At 47.4% G+C, this 21,130-nt stretch overlaps 2 protein-coding genes and 1 long non-coding RNA gene across 5 annotated transcripts; 2 read left to right on the top strand and 1 right to left on the bottom strand.

Moving 5' to 3' along the window:
- The first annotated feature begins 524 nt into the window (after positions 1-524).
- Positions 525-8,092, top strand: LOC143266813 (transmembrane and coiled-coil domain-containing protein 6). 3 transcript variants are annotated; one of them, XM_076555018.1, is made up of 12 exons: positions 525-725; positions 879-991; positions 3,467-3,582; positions 3,664-3,868; positions 4,076-4,180; positions 4,348-4,433; positions 4,646-4,762; positions 4,964-5,075; positions 5,169-5,355; positions 6,661-6,755; positions 7,385-7,552; positions 7,764-8,092. In XM_076555018.1, exons 1-12 carry the CDS (start codon positions 641-643, stop codon positions 7,875-7,877), a joined length of 1,503 nt encoding a protein of 500 aa, XP_076411133.1. In that variant the 5' UTR covers positions 525-640; the 3' UTR covers positions 7,878-8,092. The 3 variants fall into 3 exon arrangements, with proteins under 3 accessions (XP_076411133.1, XP_076411134.1, XP_076411135.1); XM_076555019.1 differs by having other exon boundaries at positions 3,685-3,868; XM_076555020.1 differs by lacking the exon at positions 3,664-3,868 and having other exon boundaries at positions 550-725.
- A 70-nt stretch (positions 8,093-8,162) lies between these two features.
- LOC143269555 (NADH dehydrogenase [ubiquinone] 1 alpha subcomplex subunit 2-like) lies at positions 8,163-10,257 on the bottom strand. The gene is made up of 3 exons (XM_076555021.1): positions 10,101-10,257; positions 9,871-9,977; positions 8,163-8,366 (listed from the first exon to the last, which is right to left on the bottom strand). Exons 1-3 carry the CDS (start codon positions 10,199-10,201, stop codon positions 8,275-8,277), a joined length of 300 nt encoding a protein of 99 aa, XP_076411136.1. The 5' UTR covers positions 10,202-10,257; the 3' UTR covers positions 8,163-8,274.
- A 34-nt stretch (positions 10,258-10,291) lies between these two features.
- Positions 10,292-16,436, top strand: LOC143269459 (uncharacterized). The gene is made up of 4 exons (XR_013045882.1): positions 10,292-10,306; positions 10,346-10,511; positions 11,449-11,515; positions 16,303-16,436. It is a non-coding gene; the product is annotated as an uncharacterized LOC143269459 (long non-coding RNA).
- The last annotated feature ends 4,694 nt before the right edge of the window (positions 16,437-21,130 follow it).

Below are 21,130 nucleotides of genomic sequence, written 5' to 3' on the forward strand. Positions count from 1 at the left end.
GCCTCTGCTTCCTGAACGTTGGGATTAAAGGCATGCGCCACCATGGCAGGCAAGATTTATTTTTATGGTATGTGTAGTATGCCTGCATGAGTTTATGTGCATCATATGCTACAGGAAGTGGAGTTACACGTATCTAGCTGTGAGCTGCCAGAGGCGAGTGCTGGAAATCGAACCCAGGCACTCTGGAAGAATAGTTAAAAGTTCTTAAAGCCGGCTCTGAAACCCTCAATGGGATGTTATGCTTCAAGCATTTAGGAAGTGCCTGCCCATCAGTGGAAGCCGAGTGAAACCGGCTGTTATACCGAGCGTGGATGGCACGGAAGTAAGTTGTGTTTGCTGAGCGGAGGGTGACACACCGCGGACGGAGGTCCAGACCTCTTTCCTGAGCTGCAGTGCAGAGACAACAGAAGCTGAGCGACAGCTACGGAACTCCAGCTTGACCACGCCCCTTCGCGTCATCGCACCGCCCTTGCCCCGCCCTCACGCACGGAGTCCCGCCACGTACGTACAGCCCCCGCCCCTCGTCCACGTCACAGTGTGGATTCCGTTGGCCTTTGCGTTCTGTTTGGCGCCGGCGCGGGTCTAGCTTTCCCTGGCCGAGCTGTTGCTGCTGAGCTCTTGAATTTCCCCCCTTTGTACGATGTGGAGCCGGCGGCAAAGCCGTCTAAAGACTCCGGCGTGCGGAGTGGAGGAGCTGCGGTGCCGCCGGCGGGAGCGGGAGGCAGGTGCGAACGGATGAGGGAGCTGTGGGGGAGAGGGCGGGGGGTGGGGTGGGGGGGAAGTGGATGTTGCTTTGGGAGTCGGGAAAGGAGACCCCTAGCTCTGAGTGTCTGCTGCCTGGCTTCCTCTCCTTAACTGAGCCTTTCCTCTGCCCCCAGCCCTGCGGAAGGCGCGGAGGGAGCAGCAGTTGGTCAGCAAGAGGCTGCTAAGGGAGGATGCTCCGGAAGAAGCCGGAGGTCAGAGTGCAGCCGTGCTCCTTGGGGAAGCTAAGGTGAGAGAGCGGGATGACCCAAACCTGAATGCCAGCTACTGGATCCGCTGGATCAAGCCGGAGGCAGAATTAATTACCCTGTACAATTCACTGTCCCTCGTCTTTCCATCAGTCCATCATCAAATCAAATGTCTGCTTTTTTTTTTAAACCTGATAAAGATTTCCGGAGTCTACATGCCTCTCTTTCGTAGGTGTCTCCACCAACCAGATACTACAGTATCTTTCTAAAAGGGTCTGCATTTGCCACCCTGATTCGTGTTTTTAGAAACACAAACCAACATCCTCCCAGTGACCTACTAAACTGCTCATAGTCTAACCTCTTACTGACTTTAACAGTTACTCAGTCCAACCACTGTCATTTTCAGTTCCTGGAACATATACCAGCTGCTTTCCGGTCTCAGGGGCTTTGCTTTTACTACATCCGAAGTTTGTTTTGTTTTCTTAGTGTCACAAACTGGCAACCCTCCTGCCATTGCTCAGGTACTAGAATTACTGGTATGCACCACCACATCCAGCTCTCCAAACTCAACTTAACTAGACCCCGTTCTGTCTTCAGTTAGAAACTCAGGAGCAGTCTGTAGCCCCTCAGTAGAGTGCTTGCCTCGTATGCTTCAGGCCCTAGATTCAGACCCCCCCGAAATGAAGGGATGGTGGTGACATGAGGCAGGTGTGGTGTCCCACCTGTAATCCCAGCACTTAGGGGGTTGAGGCAGAAGGAACCTGAGTTTGCTGTCAATTTTGGCTGCACACCAAGACCCTGTAAAAAAGGAAAATAAAAAATCCAGACACCTGCACAATATCTGGAATAAAGCTGTCTTTGTTTTTTTGTTTTTTGTTTTTTTTGTTTTTTGTTTCACAGGGTGTCTTGTATCCCAGGCTGTACTCAAACTCTTAAGCTGAGGATGACCTTGAATCTTGATCCTCTTGCTTCCACATCCTAAGTGCTGGGCTTATAGTTGTTCACCACCACACCTGGTTTATGGGGTGCTGGGAATCTAAATGCAGGAATTTGAATGAGCTGGGCAAGCCTTTACAAACTGCGCTTCATCCCCAGCACAGATTTACTGAATGAGTAAATAAAAGTGTCTATGCATTTAGCAGGCATTGCTTATGTCTTGTTTTAGTAGTATCTGTGTTTATATAGTACTTCTACAGAGCAGTTGCTCCTAAGATATGACACTTATTCATTGTATATGTCTTATGCCAGGACATTGAGCATTGAGGCACACAAAGACTGACAAGATAGAGTTCAAAATGTTCAAAGGCGGGGCTGGAGAGATGTCTCAGTTGTTTAGAAAACTGGATGCCCTTGAAGAGGACCCAGGTTCGATTCCTAGCACTCACATAATGGCTCACAGCTGCCTGGAACTCCTGTTCTAGGAGATCTGATGCTCTCCTCTGACCTCCACAGGGACCAGGCACACACATGGTAAACAGACATACATGCAAAGCAAAACATTCATATGATAAAAGTAAAATAAAAAGATACAACAACAACAATAGTAATAATAATAATGAGTGTTCAAAGACCAATGAAGGAAACAGATTTCCTACCATTTTTATTATGGGCGGCAACATGAGGCACAAGAGAAACTCATAAGTTTGTTGGGGGAAGCCAGAAGGTATTAACTTCCCCGAGGCCATAAAGACCTGGGAGTCTGGAGTGTATTAGGCAGAGGTGATAGATGTGCAAAAGCTTGGAAGTGTTAAACATGTTATTGTAGGAGTTGCTGGAGTGTAGTTTGCTTGGGAGGATAGCTGGAGGGAGGGAGGTTTGCCAGGTGGAGGGGTTTTATATTATTCTAGAAATAGCCCTGTAAGAAGGCAGAGTAAGCTGGGCGATGGTGGGGTACATCTTGAGTTCAAGGCCAGCTTGGTCTACAGATTGAGTTCCAGGACAGCCAAGGCCACACAGAAAACCAGTCATGAAAAACCAAACCAAACAAACAAGGCAGAGAAGATATCATTCTTATTATTTCAGATGAGGAAGCAGTTTCAGATTCTTTGGAAGTTAGCAGCAGGGCTAACCTGCCTGTCTAACCTGCCAAAAAGGTTTCTTCGTGTAGTTTTGGTTCCTGTCCTGGATCTCACTCTGTAGACCAGGCTGGCCTCGAACTCACAGAAATTCCCCCAGCTCTGCCTCCTGAGTGCTGAGATTAAAGGCATGCGCCACCACTGCCCGAGCTGGTTTTTTTTGTTGTTGTTGTTGTTGAGATAGGAGATAGGGTCTCTCTCTATAGCTCCAGCTGTCCTGGAACTGTGTAGACAAGTCTAGCCTCAAACATGATAAGCTCTGCCTGCCTTTGCTGAGATTGAAGGCTTGTGCCACCACACCAGGCCATATTGTTACCAATAACAAGTTCTGAGTAGTGATATTGTCGTGGTATTGAAGATGTCACAGATGAAGCTGATAGACAGACTTAGGACTTGCTTCATGGCAATTACATGTCCTCCTTGCCTTGTTTGGGGATTCAGGTACAGCAGTTCCTTCGGCTCGCCCAACGGGGAACAGATGAGAAGGAGAGGGAAAAGGCCCTGGTCAGCCTTCGTCGAGGCTTGCAGCACCCTGAAACCCAGCAATCCTTTATCAGGTCAGTGTGGGTGGTGTGAGTGGTTGGCTGGGCTTTCCAGGGACAAGGGAGAGTGGAGGGGATAGACCACAGGCTTAGTAGGTTCTGGTGTCATTCATGCAGGCTGGAGGGCAGCATGCGGACCCTTGTCGGGCTCCTGACCAGCAACCGGGCCCTGTTGCAGCTTGAGGCCGCTCGCTGCCTCCATGAGCTCTCTCATTCTGAGCAGCCTGCAGTGGCCGAGGCCTGCCTGCCGGCCACTTCCTACCTCCTCACCTACCTCTCTGTTCACAGCTCAGACTTCATAGTAAGGACTGTCCCTTTTAACCTTGCTCTGGGCTTAGAGTTTATATATGCCTTTGGGGCCAGCTCGAGCTGGCAGGTACAGGAAAAGAAAAAGCAGGTCACATACCCACGATTTCTCCTCTCCTGTGAGCTTCAAGGACAGGGTCATGCCGTCCTTGTCACTGGTGTGAGATGAGCCCAGCCCACTGCTTTTGTCGCCTGCTCTTAGGAGCTGTGTCTGTATACACTGGGGAACCTTATCGTGGAGAGCGAGGCTATGAGAAAGCAGCTCCTGGCACAGGGCGTTGTTCCGGCCTTGGCTGCCTGCATCCAGGTGAGTGCTTCCTTGGTCTCTCTCTAGCAAGCCTCCCCAGCTCCTCTCCACATGTTCCTCTGGCTTAGCAAGGGAGCTCCACCCTCTGCCCTGGTCAAAGGGGTTAAAGTCTTCTGGGTCTTTAGGACCCGTTTTCCAGTCAGATTCCCTACCCTGTCTGTTTCTAGTCCCCCCATGTGGCTGTGCTGGAAGCCCTTGGATATGCCTTGTCCCAGCTTCTGCAGGCTAAGGAAGCCCCGGAGAAGATCATTCCGTGAGTAAAATGATGTCTTCAGAGACCTGGCCATGGTTGACCCTCTTGGTGGTGTAGCCCATGGTGCCTGATCAGATCTGATTTCCACAGTTTCAACTCTCTGTGTCTGGCTAGAGAGAACTTGGGGGTTTGGATACTTTCTTGCTCTAAGTGTTTGAGAAGAGCCATTGGTCTCCCCATGGTTCCTGCTCACAGCCTGCTTCTGCTGGCAGCTCTCTTCTGGACTCCAGTCTTCCCCAGCACATGCTACGACTCATGCAACCAGGCCCGAAGCTGAACCTTGGGGTTGCTGTGGAGTTTGCCTGGTGCCTTCACTACATCATTTGCAGGTAACAGGCCAACTGGGAAAATGTCTTTCCTGGTGCTTCCTACATATAACTTAAGTCTTGGGACTGAATTTAGTTTTTAGAATTGCTTTGGTGAGTTTTCATCCCTCTGGTGCTTTCTTTCGCTCAGGAAACCTACAGACCTTAGTTGTTTTGTAGCTTAAACATAGACTTGATAGTGATTGCTTGTTATCTGTTGCCCAGCCAGGTCAACAATGCTATGCTTCTCACCCTTGGGGCTCTGCCCACATTGGCAATGCTGCTGTTGGACTTGGCTGGGGCTGTCCAGAGAATGGATGATGAGGGACTAGAGCTAGTAAGTAAAAAGATCTGTGAGCCTTTCTTCCACGCTGCCCTTTTGTGTCTGCTGCCTCTTCCCGCTTCCACCACACTCACCCTGTCTTTGCAGCTTGCTTGCCCTGTGCTCCGGTGCCTAAGCAACCTGTTAACGGAAGTACCAGTGGAGGCCACAGGCGAGCAAATGGAGCTCAGAGACGAGCGGGTTGTGGCAGCCTTATTTATCCTTCTCCAGTTCTTCCTTCAGAAACAGCCCACCTTGCTGCCCGAGGGTCTCTGGCTCCTCAACAACCTCACTGGTATGTTATTAGAATCTGCACAGGCCTGGCCTTTTATCATCATTAAAATATTTATTAAAACCAAAGGAGGGGGTAGATTTGTTAGGAAGCAAAGTACAGATTAGAGGGAAAAGAGGAGAAACGGCAATTCAAATGCTGTAGGAGGAGCCCACACCTTTTGCCTACCCTGTCAGTGAAGGTCTCCCATCTCATAAGCATCTCTCAGGGTTCCTGAGCCCCTGAAAGGACTCCTTTGGAGGAAGACCATACCTCCATCTACCCATGGCTGTCAGGCAATCTTTCCCTCCTCACCTTCCCAATAAATTGCCTGGGTCTTAGTTCCTTCAGGATAAAATAAAAGCAATCTGAGGGATTCCTACCTCATGCTCAGGCTTACCTGCCCTACACTTCTTCCTCTTTTCCAATCTTAGCTTGTTCCCTAGAATTTCCAGAGATGCTCAGTAAACAAATAATACTCCATCAAAACTTGGGTCAGAAAAATCTTCCAGATGAAGTACTCTCACTTCTTGCTGACCCACCCAGCCAAGGGTTTCCTCTTGTGAGCTAGTCATTCTGAAAATTCTGGGGCAGGTGGAACCCTAGGCCTCATGGGGTTCCTGGAACTAGGAGACTGAAAAATGTAGTAAGAGCTCCCCCATGTGGACACACAGTTTCTTGCTCATCTGTAGAACACACACTCATAAATGTATCCCCTTAACTTTCTAGTGTGTGTTCATATGCTGAGCTCTGGGTGCCATGTATGTACATGTTACAAACACAAAACTCTTTCATGGCATGCTTAGCCTCTTGGTAGCTAGACCTCAGAGCTTGAAACTACTGGAGACAGGAAGTAGGAATAAACTTTTCCAATTCAGCTGGGAGAAGAACCAAGGGCAGAGGACTTCAGCGACAGGATGGGTATCTTGGGAGGACGGCCTGTCCCCATCACACCTCACTAGAGGTTTGGGGATGTTGGGTCTTCTAAGTTGTAGTAAGGAAGTATCTGATACCGTCATCCTCCTGGGGGCCAAATTTGTTGTCAGGGGACTTGTGGGGTGGAGTGGAAGCTCAAGGAAGATGCTAAAGTCCTCTTGCACATGGCACATGCTCCAGGGACAGGTTGGCAACCATCACAGTGGACATGTTTCTTGTCCTTGAAGGCCCATTGTCACCCATTTGGACAACCGCAACACTAACTTCAGAGCGAGCAGGATCTGGACCTTTAGATGCAGAGGGTAGTTCCTCATGGCCTAGGCTGTAGCAGACTGGACTGTGAGGGTAGCAGTTCAGAACTACAGGTACTTCATATGACATTTTCCTTTTCAGCAAACAGTCCCACTTTTTGTACCTCCTTGCTTTCTCTGGATCTGATCGAGCCCCTCTTGCAGCTGTTGCCACTATCAAATGTCATAAGTGTGCTGGTATGTATTGGTATCAAAATTTGGGTCCATGAACTGTTGGTCAAAGCAAATAGAAGAGTAGACCTGGGCTCTCTAAGTACCCTTAACTGAGAACTGGTAGGCGGTGTGGTTTGGTTTCAGAGCTAATACAGTCTAGATGTAACCTTTTTTTTGTAATAATTTATTCTTATGTGCACTGGTGTTTTGCCTGCATGTATGTCTGTGTGAGGCTGTCAGATCTTGGAGTTACAGACAATTGTTAGCTGCTATGTAGGTGCTAGTAATTGAACCTGGGTCCTCTGGAGGAGCAGGCAGTTCTCTTAACTGTTAGCTGCTATGTAGGTGCTAGGAATTGAACCTGGGTCCTCTGGAGGAGCAGGCAGTTCTCTTAACTGTTGAGCCATCTCTCCAGCCCCCTACGTGTGGTGTAAGTCTTTAAGCTAGACTACTGCTTATGGGCCTTGGGTAAATCAACCATTGGAAGCTTCAATCTCTTCACTTACAAGTGGGTACTATCAGAGGTGGTTGTGGGAATTACATATAAAAGAGTTTGTAATAGTACCTGGACACATAGTCATCCTTGCTTATACTATCATAATTCTTGGTTTTCATCATTTTTTGTGTGTGGGGGGGTGTCCTTGTGTTTACAGGTGCTTACGGTTCTGTGCAATGTTGTAGAAAAGGGTCCAGCTTACTGCCAGCGGTTGTGGCCAGGGCCCTTGCTCTCCTGTTTGCTCAAAACACTGGTTCTCTCTGACACTGAAGTAGTAGGCCAGAGTTTGGAGTTGCTGCAGCTGCTATTCCTGTATCAGCCGGAGGTGGGTTTGGTTTCCAGTCCCTTGATTAGAAGCTACTGATCTCACCATGGTGCCCGTCTCTATATTTGTTTCTCTGGGCAAGGCTAGCCTGTGTGGGCTGAAGGTCAGAACCTTCATCTTGTTAGGAATGTACTGTCTAAGAAGTGGGCTGACCCATGAACTATAGGAATTGGGCTTTAGGATCTAAATGTTGGTTCTTCTGTATCCTCAGGCTGCCCAGGCCTTCCTGCAGCAATCAGGGCTGCAGGCCCTAGAAAGGCATCAGGAGGAAGCCCAGCTTCAGGATAGGATACTTGCTCTCCAGCAGACAGCTATTCGTGGATGACCTGGATGCTTAATGTCACTCCCTAGCCCCTGTGGTCTACTTATCCCAGGGTCCCCTGTTGTGTTTTAGAAGCTGGTGGCTTTTTATGTACCCGAGGGTGGTCTTGAACTTGAGATTGTCTTATTTCACTGTCTTAAGTTGGTTAATGACATGTGACACCACAGCTGGCAGCTGGTGGTTTTTGATGAGAAATAAAATTGTATTTTTATGTAAAACTGTTTTGCTTCAGTGTTTGCACAATAAGGGGGAGGAAGGAATAAGGACGAGAACATTCTGAAGCAGCACTGTACATAGTTACGCTTTATAAGGAACCGAAGAACACATTTCCCCACACTGTATCCAGTCTAGTAGAGCCCAGGTTCTGGTGCTCTCGCTCACAGTCCTCAGTGGAGACAATTCAGGCTTTGCCACTCAGCACATTCTCCAGGGCTCTGGATACCTCTTCAACACTCAGGTTGTTCAGTGACACATTCTTCTCTTGGCCAAAAGCTGAGGAAAGGTGATTAAATGAATAGCCTATATAATGGACCACAAACCATAAAAGGTCTTTATTTCAAAGTTGTTAGGATAAGAAAGGAAAGAGATATGGCTTGTGAAACATAGGGCTTCATGCCTACATAGTTCCAGGCTGGCTATATTATGTAACCCTGCCTTAAAAAAAAAAGTAGTTTTGCTGTGCTTAGCATTAATCCAGTGAGTCTATTTGGGAATCCCAGATCCTACTAGAATTTTGTCTGGGAAGAAAGGTGTCTGAGTGATAAGGTCACTGTAGGTATTAACTACCAAGCAGGGGTCTATCCTTACCTGATTGTCCATTTTTGGCTGGCTATAGTCCACTTAAATATGTGGCACTATGCACATGCAGTATTACACACTAAAGTTACTCTTGACTAGGTCCCTCTGTGTGCTTTAGGAGGAACCTGTTTAATATTATAGTGTATAGGAGTCTTTGGTTACAACCAATCTGTAGTAGGATATGACTCCACTCCCACGTAGTCCTTTGGCTTGGTTGGAATGATTAAAATTTAATGTATTACCTACCTACTATCTTTTGGTCAACATGTTAAGAAAATATCAGATTGTAATAAATAGGACTAGTGTAATGTAATAGGTAATTTTATTACTGGTCAGGGAATGCCTTACTTTGGTACTGACAATCAAACCCAGGGCCTCTCATATGAAAGGTAATCACCAGCTTTCTTTGTACCATTAAAATTTTGAGACAAGATTTCACTAAATTTCCCAGTCAGGGTTTGAATTCACTATAGCCTCAGACAGGCCTTGAGTTCATGATCCTCCTGCCTCTGCCTGGGAGGATCTGTAGCTGGGATTTACAGGCTGGCTCAGGAATGTCTTTTTTGAGACAGTAATATAAATGGTTAGATGCAATTAACAACCTGGATGATGGGAGCCAAACCATATTACCAGTACTCTATAAGGAAGGGGCACACAACGTACGTAAAAGCTCAACCCTGTTCTATTCTTGCTGCATAATTTTAGGCAGATTCTATGTTTGGTTAAGTTTTCTAATATCTACTAAAGACAAGCACCCACTCACAATAACCACGCAAGAAAAGCTCCCATTCACAAGATTAATGAAGACTACTGGGAATGAGGAAAGTACACAGCACAAGCCCTAGGCATGAAATGCTCAACATTACTGAAATTCTCAGTCTCTGAATTTGCACTGGCTAAGGTGTAATTCGGGAGGACCGACACTGTCATGGAGGAGCATGTTTTTTACCTGAAGTCCACTCTGAACTGCAAGAACTACTGGTTCTTATTCAAGACCCGGCCAGGCTCCATATGTATGTTGCCAGGAATAGAGGAATAAAAAAGCATCTCACACAACTAGGCAAATGTGAATTTCCTCATCCGCGGAAGTTCGAGTTTTGGTCTTCTGTCTCATTTTTCTCTTGACGTTGGGAGGCCCCTTCTTTTGCTAACCCATATTCTGCGACCCGGGTCCCTGCCTCCGGCGACCAGTACTCACCGTAGCGGGCCCAGAGCTTGGGCTGCACCTCCGAACATTCGCGGATTAGAATGGCCAGGCCGGGGTGCGCCTTCTTCAGCTCCACATAACGTTGGTGGATGAAATTCCTGCAGGGCGGGAGAGACCGCCGCTAGCGCTAAGGGCACGCACCCCTCCCCCCACCCCGAAGGTCAAGGTCACAACTCCAGGTTCCGAAGCCCACCCGCCTCCCCACGCACGCTACGCCTCACCTCACACCCTGGCTGCCCGGCGAACGCTGGCATAAGTGGATGCGAATCTCCCGCAGCGCCAGCTTGCTACCGACCGCCCGGCTAGCAGCGGCGGCCGCCATCTTTGCCAGCAAAGGAGCGCCCAATCACGGCTTCGCAGCCGCCTCGATCGGACCAATAGCGGGCCCCCTCTAGTCTCCGCCACCGATTGGATGACGAAGGGAGGGGCGGGACAAGTCTCGGCCAATGACACGAGGTCTTTGTAGCGGCGGTGCGGCACAGCGCTAAGGAGGCCGGAAGGCCCGGAACGCAAAGCGCGGTGGCCAGTTTTCGCGGTGCACTGTGGGAGGAAGGTGGGCGCTGTTGTTTTGTGGAGGAGGCTTCACGACTGCCGGCTTTGGGAGACCGCGGCCAAAATGCCAGAACGAGACAGTAAGTCGGCCACTCTCCCTTCGCCCGTCGGACTAGGGGTTTCTGCCAGGTGTCGGGTACGGTTGGGGCCGCGCCGGCCATTCGTCTTCAGGAGGGGCCCGGCCGAGCTGCCCCCGAGTCGTTCCTCCGGCGGGGAGCGGCGTTTTGAATTTGTCAGGCTGTCTCCACCTCCCTCCTCCCTCCTTAGTGACCCGTAGCTGTGCCTCCCTTTCGGGGACTTGGTTTGTTTATTTGACCTGGGAGGGGAGGGGCTCGCTTCGCTGTCAGGCAAACCTCAGAATCCCGACTAGCTGGGATTACCGGATGCTGGGCTCTTTCGTGTAGAGGTTTAGAAGCGATCTCTTGAAAAAGAATATTTTTTTTTTTTGTTAATTCTCCACTTCGTTTGGGAAAACCCCTCTTTATAACTTTTTCTTTCCCCAAGTGAGACGGAAGCTCGAACCTGGACGGGTTTCGAACTCTTGATCCTTCTGTCTCCACTGCTCAAGTGCTGGGGTAACAGGCGTGGGCCACCACAAACGGCACTTTCGCTGGTGTCTTTTTGAGATAGTCTAATTGTGTCGCCCAAACTGGCCTTGAACTCTTGGCGGCCCTTGGTGCCTCAGTCTCCCTTGGGCTGGGTTTCCAGGTGTCAGCCACCGCCCCCAGCTTCTGGTCGCTTAGCTTCTTGTAGCCCTCCCACTTCATCGAAACCGCTTACTGCGTAACCGCTGCGCCTCTTCTTGTCTTCTCTTTTGCTCGTTTTTATAATTGCCAGTTTCTGCACGGAACTCACACATGAAACGAGGGATGAATGAAGCCGGGCTGTGGATCCCAGTGAGTTCGAGGCCAGACTACAAAGCGAGTTCCACGACAGCAGGGCTGCTACACAGAGAAACCCTGTCTCCAAAAACAAAAGCGAGTGATTAATGTCAACTTTTCTTTTCTTTAATTGAAGGTGAGCCCTTCTCCAACCCTTTGGCCCCAGATGGCCACGATGTGGACGATCCTCATTCCTTCCACCAGTGAGTATTTTGAGCAATGAGCACGAGGGATGTAGGGATAGTGAAAGAATTCTGAATATTGTGTTGGTAAGAATGGTCCAAAAGTTCATAGAAGGTGGCTTATTGAGAGGAAAACGCTAATCTATGCCCATGCTAAATTTGTTTTCCCACAGAAAGCTTTATCATAAGTTCACTTACCTTACCAAGATAGTGTAGTTATGCTTAATTTTGTAGCTTACACAGAATGATTGCTTTGGGTGTCTGTTTTTTAGTAAAGTTGTGATTATGAACCAAAAAAAAAAAAAAAAAGAAAAGTAAAAAGTTTGGACCATTTATCTCTGAACTTTGTGAATCAGGAACACTATGTAAGATTATTAGAAGAGAAATTATGGCAGGGAAAAAATCTAGTGTTTGTGTTGCTTTATTACATATATAGAAATTTTTCCTGGTAAAAATTAAGCATTGGAAATGAGAGTAAAATTGTCTTTTGTAACCTCCAATCTCAATCACTTCCGTATTTATTATTACTTTGAGTGTGTGAGTGGGTGCACATGTGAAGATCAGAGGATGACTATGGGTGTAGGTGTTCATCGTCCACCTTGTTTTAAGATAGGGTGTCTTTTGTTCCCTGCTGGCAGCAAGATTGCTAGTTCTGCAAGCTTCTGATGATTCTCCTGTCTCCTGATAAGGGTCGGGCTAATACTGCAAACACTTGTACTGCTGTGCACAGCTCTTACGTGGGTTCTGGAGACCTGAATTTAGGTGGTTGGGCTTGCAAGGCAGGCACTGCACTCATCCAGCTCACTCCCCAGCCCTCTTTTCTTTTAGAGATAGAGTCACACTTTATCCCAGGCTGACATGGAACACTTAGCATTCTTCCTCCCTCAAGTCTCCTGAGTGTTGAGATTGTAGCCATGAACTACCGTATCTTATTTTTTTAAAAATTTTTTACTTATTTATTTGAGACACTTCAGTCTAATCATCCTCCTGTCTCAGCCTCTCAAGTGCTTGGATTATAGGTGTGTGTTCCCACACTGTAACCCAAGAATCCCATTTTTCTTTCTTTCTTTCTTTTTTTTTTTTTTTGTAATGCTGGGGATTGAATCTAGGGCCTTATAAATGAGCTAGGCCCTGGCCCTTTAGGTATAGCCCAGGTTTGCTTCAGATTAGCGGTCCTTTGCCTCATTGTTTCCAGCATTTGCCACCATGACCAGCAAGTCCCATTTTTTACTAAGCCTTGTCCTTTATTGTATTCCCAGTTTTAGTAAAGAATTAATCTCCCATTCCAGCATTCCTGCAACTGTATGAGAGTATCCTTGTTCCAAAATTTCACTCACATTTGATTCAATAAAACTTCTAAGCTGGATGGTGGTCACACACACACCTTTAATCCCAGCACTTGGGAGGCAGAGGCAGGCAAATCTGAGTTTGAGGCCAGGGTGGTCTACAGAGTGAATTTCAGGACAGCCAGAACAACACAGAGAAACTCTGTCTCAAAAAACTGATCTCCAAAGTATATAAAGAACTCAAGAAACTAGACATCAAAATACTGAACAATCCAATTAAAAAATGGGCTATAGAGCTAAACAGAGAAATCTCAATAGAAGAATTTCAAATGGCTGAAAGACATTTAAAGAAATGCTCAACATCCTTAATCATCAGAGAAATGCAAATCAAAATGACTCTGAGATACCACCTTACACCTGTCAGAATGGCTATGATCAAAAACACTAATGACAGTCTATGTTGGAGAGTATGCGGAGCAAAAGGAACACTCCTCCACTGTTGGTGGGAGTGCAAACTTGTGCAACCACTGTGGAAATCAGTATGGCAGTTTCTCAGAAAATTGGGAATCCATCTACCACAAGACTCAGCCATACCACTCTTGGGCACATACCCAAGGAATGCTCAATCATCCCACAAAGATACATGCTCAACTATGTTCATAGCAGCACTATTTGTAATAGCCAGAACCTGGAAACAACCTAGATGCCCGTCATCTGAAGAGCGGATTAAGAAAATGTGGTACACATACACAATGGAGTACAGAGAAAAACAATGACAGCATGAAATTTGCAGGCAAATGGATGGAACTAGAAAATATCATCCTGAGTGGGTAACCCAAACCCAGAAAGACAAACATGGTATGTACTCACTCATAAGTGGATTCTAGATATAAAGCAAAGAACAATCAGACTGCAACTCACAGAACCAGGGAGGCTACATAGCAGGGGGGACCCTAGGATGACTGTGGCTTATAATAAGTTTTGGGTTTACTCAATTACTGGTCAAGCCTCAATCAAACATTTCATTATTAGGATAAGAATTTATACTGTATAAAGCTGATAATAGAAAAATAAGTAAATAAATAATTAAAAAAACAAACAAAAAAAGATTTATTTATTATGTAGACAGCGCTCTGCCTGCAGGCCAGAAGAGGGCGCCAGATCTTATTACAGATGGTTGTGAGCCACCATGTGGTTGCTGGGAATTGAACCCAGGACCTCTGGAAGAACAGCCAGTGCTCTTAATGATGCTGAGTCATCTCTCCAGCCCCGGCTTTATTTATTTTTGAAACAGGGTCTTACTAAACCTAGAGCTCATGAATTTGACTAGCTCAGCCAGTCCCAGAGACCTTTGTCTCAGCCTCCCTAGCTTTGGGTTTACAGGCAAAGGCTGTTGTGTTCAGCTTTTTATATGGGTGTTAGGGATCCAAACTCCTGCCTGCATAACAAGCCACTGACTGAGCCATCTCCTCATCCCTCTTCTCATCCTTTGTAAATAGAGTCTCACTATGTAGCCCAGGCTGGCTTTGAACGTGTGATACTCCTCCCTAATGCTGAGATTGAGTTTAAGTCAACACCACTATGCCTAGCTTACAGTTTATCATATGTAATTTAATTCACTGGTTATTAGTATATTCTCAGATATGTACAACTATCTCAGCACAGTTGACTAGAACATTTCCATTACATGGAGAAATCTACCAGCTCCCTAATCTCACTGCACCCATTTCGACTTCAGTCCTCAATCCTAAGACACCACTTGCCTACTTTTGATTTCTACAGACTTAATTATATTAGACACTGTATAAACAAGATCAGATACTCCATCACCTTTTGAGTCTGGTTTCTTTCAAGTACCATAACACTGTCAGTGTTGACCCACGTTGTAGCCTGGATCCATGCCTTTTTCCTTCCTATCTGAACAATGTTCTATGTAGGCCTCTATCCCCATCTACCTGGAACCAAATGGAACTTCACAATAGAGTGCATCATCACCCACAACGCTGCACTCACTTCAGACACCAGACTCAGGCACAAGGTCTCTGAGGCGTCTCTGTCCCACCTAGCCCCTTACACCCCAGTGTTTCTGTGGCTCTCCCTCACAGAACTTGTAAAAGCCCTATGCTTGCTGCAGCCAATAGAAACTTTTAAAAAAGATCTTTATGTGCATGAGTGTTTAGTCTATATGTATGTATATACATCATGTGCATTTCTGGTGCCTTTGGCGGGACATAAGAAGGCATTAGATCCCCTGGAACTGGAGCAGTTTTTATTTTTTTGTTTGTTTGTTTTTTGTTTTTTGAGACTGGGTTTCTCTGTGTAGCTTTGGTGCCTGTCCTGGATCTCGTTCTGTAGACCAGGCTGGCCTCGAGCTCACAGAGATCCGCCTGGCTCTGCCTCCCGAGTGCTGGGATTGAAGGCGGGCGCCGCCGCCGCCGCCACCACCGCCACCTGGCCTGGAACTGGAGTTATAGCTATGAGCTACCACATGAGTGCTGGGCACAAAATCTGGGTCTTCTACAAGAGCAGCAAATGCTCTTGGCCACTGAGCCGTCTCTCAGCGTGGCTGATGCCGACACACTCACAGTGGCTCTCCCTTGGGGAGCCGGTAGCCACACTTGGATTATGTTTTAGCTTCCTCCTGTCCCTTAGGAAGCATGTGGGTCTGACTTTCTGGGTCTCTCTTTCCTCCTTCACTGTCCTTCTCAGGCTTCGAACTCTGCCTCAAACTGGAGAGACCGAAATTCTTTTCTGCTTTGAAACCACCAGTCTGGTTTGGCCTGAGTCATGATCCCTGAGAAATCAGGGATATTCCTCAGAGTGTGACAGGGTAGAACCTGATCTTTGTCCCATCCCTGCCTGCAGAGGGAGGGGTTTATCTCTACTGGGGAACAGGGTGCATCCTTGCCTTGAGTGACAGATATCCCATAAAGTTTGGACATGTTTACACCCACTTAAACTGTATACACTGATGATATGACTGTTCCATGGTGTGGTTAGGGAAAGGTTTGTATTATAGATCTGAGAGGGAAAACAGCTGGAGACATCTGGAGGAGTCCAGAGCAGAGAGAGAAAGGAGCAGACTGAACATGGCCAGTGCCCTCTGCAAGAGGGGAGAAGGGTAGAGGGCAGAGAACAGAGAAAGCGTAGGGCAAACAGTGAGCCTGGCATGGGGGCACTGAAATGTATAACATTTCTTGTGAGCAGGGATTGAGGGAGCCTGGGGGCTAGCATGGGCCTTGATTACGCTGCTCAGTGCCACAGGCTGTGTTGATTGGAGAGCCATGTGTTCCTTTTGCAGGAGGTAAGGGAAGTGACTCCCGAGGAATGCCGGCTTTTATCTAGCCACCAGAAATCCTCCTCTAACTCAGCTCGAGCTCATTTCTGGATATTCGGCCTGCCCTTTGGAGTGGGGAGTTGGAGTTCCCTTTGGACCTGGCCCACTGACAGATCGCTGTCAGAACAGATCGACTCCCACAGTGTTTGTGCCCAATCACACCCTTGTTTATTCTCTCCAACCAGAAAATGACTGACCCTGAATCACCCACTGGTAGGGAGGTGCTGGGTGTCGACCAGCCCGGAAGAGGCCCACACGTTTTTTTCCAAGGGAAGTTGCTTCAAAGCGCTGGGCTATTTCTACACTTACTGAATCTCTGTACGGCCACTCCTTTCATGGTCCTAAGCAGCCACCTCAAGTGAACATGTTGGGAAATTTACTTCCAGCTTTAGAAACTTGTTCTACTAGGCTTCATTCTACTCTAAATTTTTTTTTTTTTTTTTTTTTTTTGGTTTTTCGAGACAGGGTTTCTCCGTGTAGCTTTGCGCCTTTCCTGGAGCTCACTTGGTAGCCCAGGCTGGCCTCGAACTCACAGAGATCCGCCTGGCTCTGCCTCCCGAGTGCTGGGATTAAAGGCGTGCGCCACCAACGCCCGGCTCTACTCTAAATTTTATTAATTTTTATTTCATGTGCATTGGTGTTTTGCCTACATGTATGTCTGTGTGAGGGTGTTGGATCCCCTAGAACTGGAGTTACAGACAGTTGTGAGCTGCCATGTGGGTGCTGGGAATTGAACCAGAGTCCTCTGGAAGAGCAGCCAGAGCTCTGAACTGCTGAGCCGTCTCTCCAGCCCCTCTGCATTCTACTTGAATCTTTCAGATTTCAACACTGAATTCCATAGAGGCATTTCTTTGTTTAATTTGTTTGTTTGTTTCTCTGTATAGACCAGGCTGGCCTCAAACTCATAGAGATCCGCCTGCCTCTGCCTCCTGAGTGCTGGGGTTAAAGCTGTGACCCGCCGAACCCTGCTATTGATTTTGAAGCAGAGTTGGCCTGGAACCTGCTATGTAGCTTAGATTGGTCACAAGCTGGACATCATTCTGCCTCATGTGCCCTGGCAGGGATATGCCTCTAATAGGCTAGCTCTCCATTGTCCCTCACTGGCTGCCCCGGCAGGGGTATGACTTCAATAGGCTAGCTCTCCATTGTCCCTCACTAGCTGCCCTGGCAGGTATATGACTTCAATAGGCTAGCTCTTCATTGTCCCTCACTAGCTGCCCTGGCAGGTATATGACTTCAATAGGCTAGCTCTCCATTGTCCCTCACTAGCTGCCCTGGCAGGGATATGACTCAAATAGGCTAGCTCTCCATTGTCCCTCACTAGCTGCCCTGGCAGGTATATGACTTCAATAGGCTAGTTCTCCATTGTCCCTCACTGGCTGCCCTGGCAGGGGTATGACTTCAATAGGCTAGCTCTCCATTGTCCCTCACTGGCTGACCTAGGAGCAGGCCATCATTTCCAGTTAGGAGTCAGTAAAAAACAAATGTAAGCGCAAACAGCATTCAGTTCAACCCTCAGAGTTGATGTTTTCTTCTTTCTTAGATCAGAGCAGTGGCTTCCTCCAAGAAGATGCTGACTGCTCACCTTGGAAGTGGTATTGTAAACCAGCAGCTCTTTGCTGGTCAGAGGACACGGCCAGATGGGGACTGAATCTGGCAACATTTCAATCTCAATGTCAGTTTTTAAAAAAGAAAAGGAAGAAAAAGGAAACTTCTATTTTCTAGAGAACATGGTGAGAACAGTACCTCCTTATAGTTTCCCATTAGTATGGTCTTACACAAACCATTTGCTTTTTGCTAAAGAACATTTTTGAGTGTTTCATTCTCCTTTAAAGAGTTTTTCCAATAACTCTAAAATATGCACATTTCATGTCTAAATCTTTTAGTTATAGGGAAACTGTTGTAGAATATTATTTTAAGCTGTGTTACTTTTGTTTACGTTGTATTTGTTTAACTCTGTGAAGCTCTGTTACTTTGTCTGTCTAAAGCACCTGATGGTCTAATAAAGAGCTGACTAGCCAATAGCAAGGCAGGAGAGAGAAATAGGCGAAGCTGGCAGGCAGAGAGAATAAATAGAAGGAGAAATCTTGGAAAAAAAGAAGTAGCCAGAGAAGGAGGGGGACTCCAGGGGTCAGCTACCCAGCTACCCAGCAAGCCACATAGTAAGAGTAAGATTTACAGAAGGAAGAGAACAGGAAAAGCCCCAAGGTGAAAGACGGACGGGCTAAGTTAGGTGAAGGAAAGCCGGCAAGAAAGGCTGGACATTCATAATTAAGAATAAGCCTCCATGTGTCATTTATTTGGGAGCTGGGTGTTGAGTCCCCAATAAAACAAAAACAAACAACAACAGGAACCTGCCACCTAATGTCCAACGGCAAACTAGGAATTTCTCCTCAAACGGAAATCCTCTGGTCCAAAGACTCAGCAAGTCAGCCAGGCAGGGGTGGCAAGATCCTTTAATTCCAGCACTCAGAGGCAGGCAGATCTCTGAGTTTGAGGCCAGCCTGGTCTACAGAGTGAGTTCCAGGACAGCTAGGGCTACACAGAGAAACCCTGCCTCAGAAAACAAACAAAACAAACAAGTAAATTCAGCATTCATCACTGGGTGATACCCACCAGCTCTTTTTTTTTGTTTTGTTTTGTTTTTGTTTTTTTGAGACAGGGGTGTTAGGATTCTGTACATGCGCAGTTTGGGTCTAACATCTTACATCATCAGGAACACGGGCAAAGTACCTGCTGCGTGGTCACGCAGTCACCCTCCTTAAAAAAGGCCGGATAGGGGACCCCCACCCCTCTTTTTCTGTCTCCTCTCGCCATTTTTCTGTCTCTCCAGGCATGGTTTCTTTCTAATAAAGCTCTTTCTGACTCTGGTAGTTGTAGCTGTGGCTCGTAACTTCTCCGCCATGCTCACTGACCCACCAGTACCGTTCATCCTTTCATGGGTGCTGTGACTCGGATCTCGGATAGGAAGTTCTCTTCACACACAGCGTCCGTGGCTGATTGTTGTGGAAACTCTGTACTGAGGGCCTGCGACACTGCCCACTGCCGCCGTGTCCAGCAGCCCCCGCGTCTCCCCAAGATTGATGAGTCCCTTCCTGAGACTGCAGCCTGACCTATATTCCTTGTGCCCCAGACCCCCCAGGACCCCTGGACCCCACAATTTCTCTCCTGACCAGGACCACCGGGTGGTCCATGTGCTACGTATGCTCCCAGCCCTTATTCCTCTCTTGACGAAGGCAGGAATAACCTGTGCTGATTCATAGATCCTTCTCCCCTCAGGGATGCCTGGGATTGGAGTCTGATCCCGGTTTGTTATTTTAATTTTTTATTTTTCTCTCTCGGCTGCAGCCATGGGACAAAAGGGCGGATACCAGTAAAACTGGCAGATATCAGTAAATTTGGCCACATAACAGCTTTGCAGGAACTTCTTTTAACTCCTTTCCAGAGAACAGGCAAATAAAGAGTTACTTTATCCCCAAGCTTTTTGCTAAAGCTCTGAACCCTTCTCCCTCCCCATTTCTGATGTTTTCTCTGCCATGTGCAACCACTTCTGTCTATCTGACTTCTGCTTTCCGACAGTGGGTGGGCTTTAGCCCATCTCACCTTAACTCCTGAATGACTGGGTGGGCAGACCGCTTCTGCTGACTCTCACCTTAACTCACCTTAACTCCTCCCACTCGTTCTCAAGCTGCCTTGAGAGGTACAGACGGGTCCATGCAGGCTAGGATCCATGCAAATAAGTTTACATAGTCAGGATGGCTTTTAAGCCAGAAATCAGTTTATAGCCTGCCTTCAGGCAAGTCTTCCAAAAGCTGTCCTCAAGCCAGCAAATGGAGTAAAATCTGTGCCTTGTTCCCCAGACCTCCCCGACTAAAATTTAAGCATCTGGAGAGCAAGGCTCCTGATCCCACAGGCCAAAGTGTCATCTGTGGCATTCAAGGTGTACCAGGGAAGAGATTAAAAAGCCCGAGGACAAAATTGCCAAGTGCTGGCACACCCTGGCTCCCAAAAGCTGTTGGGTCCCTGTTTTAAGTGAGGAAAAAGGCCTCGGGCTAGCAAGTGCCCTGCCAGGCCATCAATAGCCTTGTTGAAAGTGCCACCTAGAAAGACAACCAGTCAGCTGACTGCCCCCAGGCACCAAGATGGCATGGGAACATCAAGCTAAGACCTCCAGCAGACCTAGGCTTGGCTACAGGCTTGCAGGGAACCCAAAACACAGTAGGGAAGCGATTCGTTTATTTCCTTCTGGACACCAGAACCACTGACCCAGTCCTGGGGGTGTTGGGGTGTCACCTCTCCTCATTTCCCTATTGTCGGGGTAGGGAGGACAGCCTTACCCACCTCACCAGATTTAATTGCACTTTCAGGGTTACTTAATGGGAAAAGATTTCCAGCTAAGATAGGAACTTTCATTTCACTGCTCCCTCCATGTGCCTCACTCCAGATCCACTGCCTGTGCTTCTCCTCGGGCACACAGACAGGGCCCTGATCTTTTCCTTGTCCCTAATTCCAAAGAAATAAGTTCTCATGTACCGCAAGCTTTTCTCTTCCCAGTTCCCTGTTCTAACTCACTGCTCAGCTAATGGTACAGGACCACCACAGAACTGGAGTCCAGAGATCATCAAGTAAAAAACTGTAACTGCTAAATGGTATTTATACCCCCAGACCCAAAAATGTCTGGGTTCTACAAAAACAGACTTTAATATAACAATCTGTTACTGTTAAATGCTTTAAAAAAAAATAATCTGTCTCTGATAAAGCTTAACATGTTCCAATCTCTCTGTCTCTCCCATTAACATTAACCAATAGACGCAGAGTACTAACACCACAAATGGTCACTAATCTTATTATGGCTGCTTCTTAACATGTTGAAATTTTTTCCCAAGCTCCAGAAACCAGCTTAAATCCATCTGCACAGGTCGGATCTACTTCAGGCCATCCTGCCAGACACAAAAGCAGCCAGGGTGCCAAGCCAAGAGGGATGCACAGCTCCAGAGCAACGGATGACAGACA

This window comes from Peromyscus maniculatus, chromosome 19 (assembly GCF_049852395.1).
Source record: "Peromyscus maniculatus bairdii isolate BWxNUB_F1_BW_parent chromosome 19, HU_Pman_BW_mat_3.1, whole genome shotgun sequence".
Taxonomy (NCBI): Eukaryota; Metazoa; Chordata; class Mammalia; order Rodentia; family Cricetidae; genus Peromyscus; species Peromyscus maniculatus.

Excerpts from the sequence above, each read along its gene's own strand:
- LOC143266813 (XM_076555018.1), top strand. The coding sequence starts at position 641 with ATGTGGAGCCGGCGGCAAAGCCGTCTAAAGACTCCGGCGTGCGGAGTG. Across the intron at positions 3,869-4,075 it reads TTCACAGCTCAGACTTCATA|GAGCTGTGTCTGTATACACT; the intron begins GTAAGGACTGTC and ends GCCTGCTCTTAG. Across the intron at positions 7,553-7,763 it reads TATTCCTGTATCAGCCGGAG|GCTGCCCAGGCCTTCCTGCA; the intron begins GTGGGTTTGGTT and ends CTGTATCCTCAG.
- LOC143269555 (XM_076555021.1), bottom strand. The coding sequence starts at position 10,201 with ATGGCGGCCGCCGCTGCTAGCCGGGCGGTCGGTAGCAAGCTGGCGCTG. Across the intron at positions 9,978-10,100 it reads CCGGGCAGCCAGGGTGTGAG|GAATTTCATCCACCAACGTT; the intron begins GTGAGGCGTAGC and ends CCCGCCCTGCAG. Across the intron at positions 8,367-9,870 it reads CAAGCTCTGGGCCCGCTACG|CTTTTGGCCAAGAGAAGAAT; the intron begins GTGAGTACTGGT and ends ACCTTTCCTCAG.